This window comes from Schistosoma mansoni (assembly GCF_000237925.1).
Source record: "Schistosoma mansoni, WGS project CABG00000000 data, supercontig 0419, strain Puerto Rico, whole genome shotgun sequence".
NCBI classification, from domain to species: Eukaryota; Metazoa; Platyhelminthes; class Trematoda; order Strigeidida; family Schistosomatidae; genus Schistosoma; species Schistosoma mansoni.
The window spans coordinates 5,821-8,135 of NW_017386255.1; the positions used below are offsets into that span (position 1 = coordinate 5,821).

General features: G+C 43.9%; 1 protein-coding gene across 1 annotated transcript; it reads left to right on the top strand.

The window, feature by feature from the left end:
* Positions 1-887: 887 nt before the first annotated feature.
* On the top strand, positions 888-1,301 carry Smp_187080 (hypothetical protein; the record flags this gene model as incomplete). Its single annotated transcript, XM_018792279.1, has 1 exon — positions 888-1,301. The coding sequence occupies one exon, from the start codon at positions 888-890 to the stop codon at positions 1,299-1,301; it is 414 nt and encodes a 137-aa protein (XP_018644569.1).
* Between the last annotated feature and the right edge of the window lie 1,014 nt (positions 1,302-2,315).

Below are 2,315 nucleotides of genomic sequence, written 5' to 3' on the forward strand. Positions count from 1 at the left end.
GCGACGATGCATTTGGGTTTGTGGTTGTGGTGGACAAAGGCCCACATGCAATTGCTGCATCTTCACATGCATCATCACCAACGCCACAATCACATCCTACTCCGTCTCATCCATCATGCGTGTCGTCATTGTCATCATCAACACCACCACCACCACCACCACCACAGTTTGCATTATCAATTCACACATACAATTGCAAATTCAGCAGACAATTCATTCAACACAATATTCTTCCTTCACATATATCTGTGTTTCAATGTGATGGGAATATGTTTGAGTTGAACATGATTTAGTAATTGTGATGTGCGTGATGATGCATGTGACAGGTTTGCAGTTGACGTGGATGGTGACTGTTTTGATGAGAATTGTGAGGCGGTTGTGGAGATGAGAGGTGCTGCGTACCTGTGCATTGTGGCGAGATTGGTGTTGTTGTGATGATGTTAGTGTGAGTGTTTGTGGTGGCAATGCTGTTCACACGTGGATTGAGGAGGCAGTGAGCAAACGCGACGATGCATTTGAGTGTGTGGTTGTGCTGGACAAATGTGCACATGCAATCGCTGCATTTTCACATGCACCATCACAAATGCCACATTCAATTCATACTCCATCCTTTCAACCATGCATTGCGTCCTCATCACCACCACCAACACCACCACCACCACCACCACAGTTTGCATTATCAATTCACACATACAATTGCAAATTCAGCAGACAATTCATTCAACACAATATTCTTCCTTCACATATATCTGTGTTTCAATGTGATGGGAATATGTTTGAGTTGAACATGATTTAGTAATTGTGATGTGCGTGATGATGCATGTGACAGGTTTGCAGTTGACGTGGATGGTGACTGTTTTGATGAGAATTGTGAGGCGGTTGTGGAGATGAGAGGTGCTGCGTACCTGTGCATTGTGGCTGGTTGGTGTTGTTGTGATGATGTTAGTGTGAGTGTTTGTGGTGGCAATGCTGTTCACACGTGGATTGAGGAGGCAGTGAGCAAACGCGACGATGCATTTGAGTGTGTGGTTGTGCTGGACAAATGTGCACATGCAATCGCTGCATTTTCACATGCACCATCACAAATGCCACATTCAATTCATACTCCATCCTTTCAACCATGCATTGCGTCCTCATCACCTCCACCACCACCACCACCACCACCACCACCACAGTTTGCATTATCAATTCACACATACAATTGCAAATTCAGCAGACAATTCATTCAACACAATATTCTTCCTTCACATATATCTGTGTTTCAATGTGATGGGAATATGTTTGAGTTGAACATGATTTAGTAATTGTGATGTGCGTGATGATGCATGTGACAGGTTTGCAGTTGACGTGGATGGTGACTGTTTTGATGAGAATTGTGAGGCGGTTGTGGAGATGACAGTTGCTGCGTACCTGTGCATTGTGGCTGGTTGGTGTTGTTGTGATGATGTTAGTGTGAGTGTTTGTGGTGGCAATGCTGTTCACACGTGGATTGAGGAGGCAGTGAGCAAACGCGACGATGCATTTGAGTGTGTGGTTGTGCTGGACAAATGTGCACATGCAATCGCTGCATTTTCACATGCACCATCACAAATGCCACATTCAATTCATACTCCATCCTTTCAACCATGCATTGCGACCTCATCACCACCACCACCACCACCACCACAGTTTGCATTATCAATTCACACATACAATTGCAAATTCAGCAGACAATTCATTCAACACAATATTCTTCCTTCACATATATCTGTGTTTCAATGTGATGGGAATATGTTTGAGTTGAACATGATTTAGTAATTGTGATGTGCGTGATGATGCATGTGACAGGTTTGCAGTTGACGTGGATGGTGACTGTTTTGATGAGAATTGTGAGGCGGTTGTGGAGATGAGAGGTGCTGCGTACCTGTGCATTGTGGCTGGTTGGTGTTGTTGTGATGATGTTAGTGTGAGTGTTTGTGGTGGCAATGCTGTTCACACGTGGATTGAGGAGGCAGTGAGCAAACGCGACGATGCATTTGAGTGTGTGGTTGTGCTGGACAAATGTGCACATGCAATCGCTGCATTTTCACATGCACCATCACAAATGCCACATTCAATTCATACTCCATCCTTTCAACCATGCATTGCGTCCTCATCACCACCACCACCACCACCACCACCACCACAGTTTGCATTATCAATTCACACATACAATTGCAAATTCAGCAGACAATTCATTCAACACAATATTCTTCCTTCACATATATCTGTGTTTCAATGTGATGGGAATATGTTTGAGTTGAACATGATTTAGTAATTGTGATGTGCGTGATGAT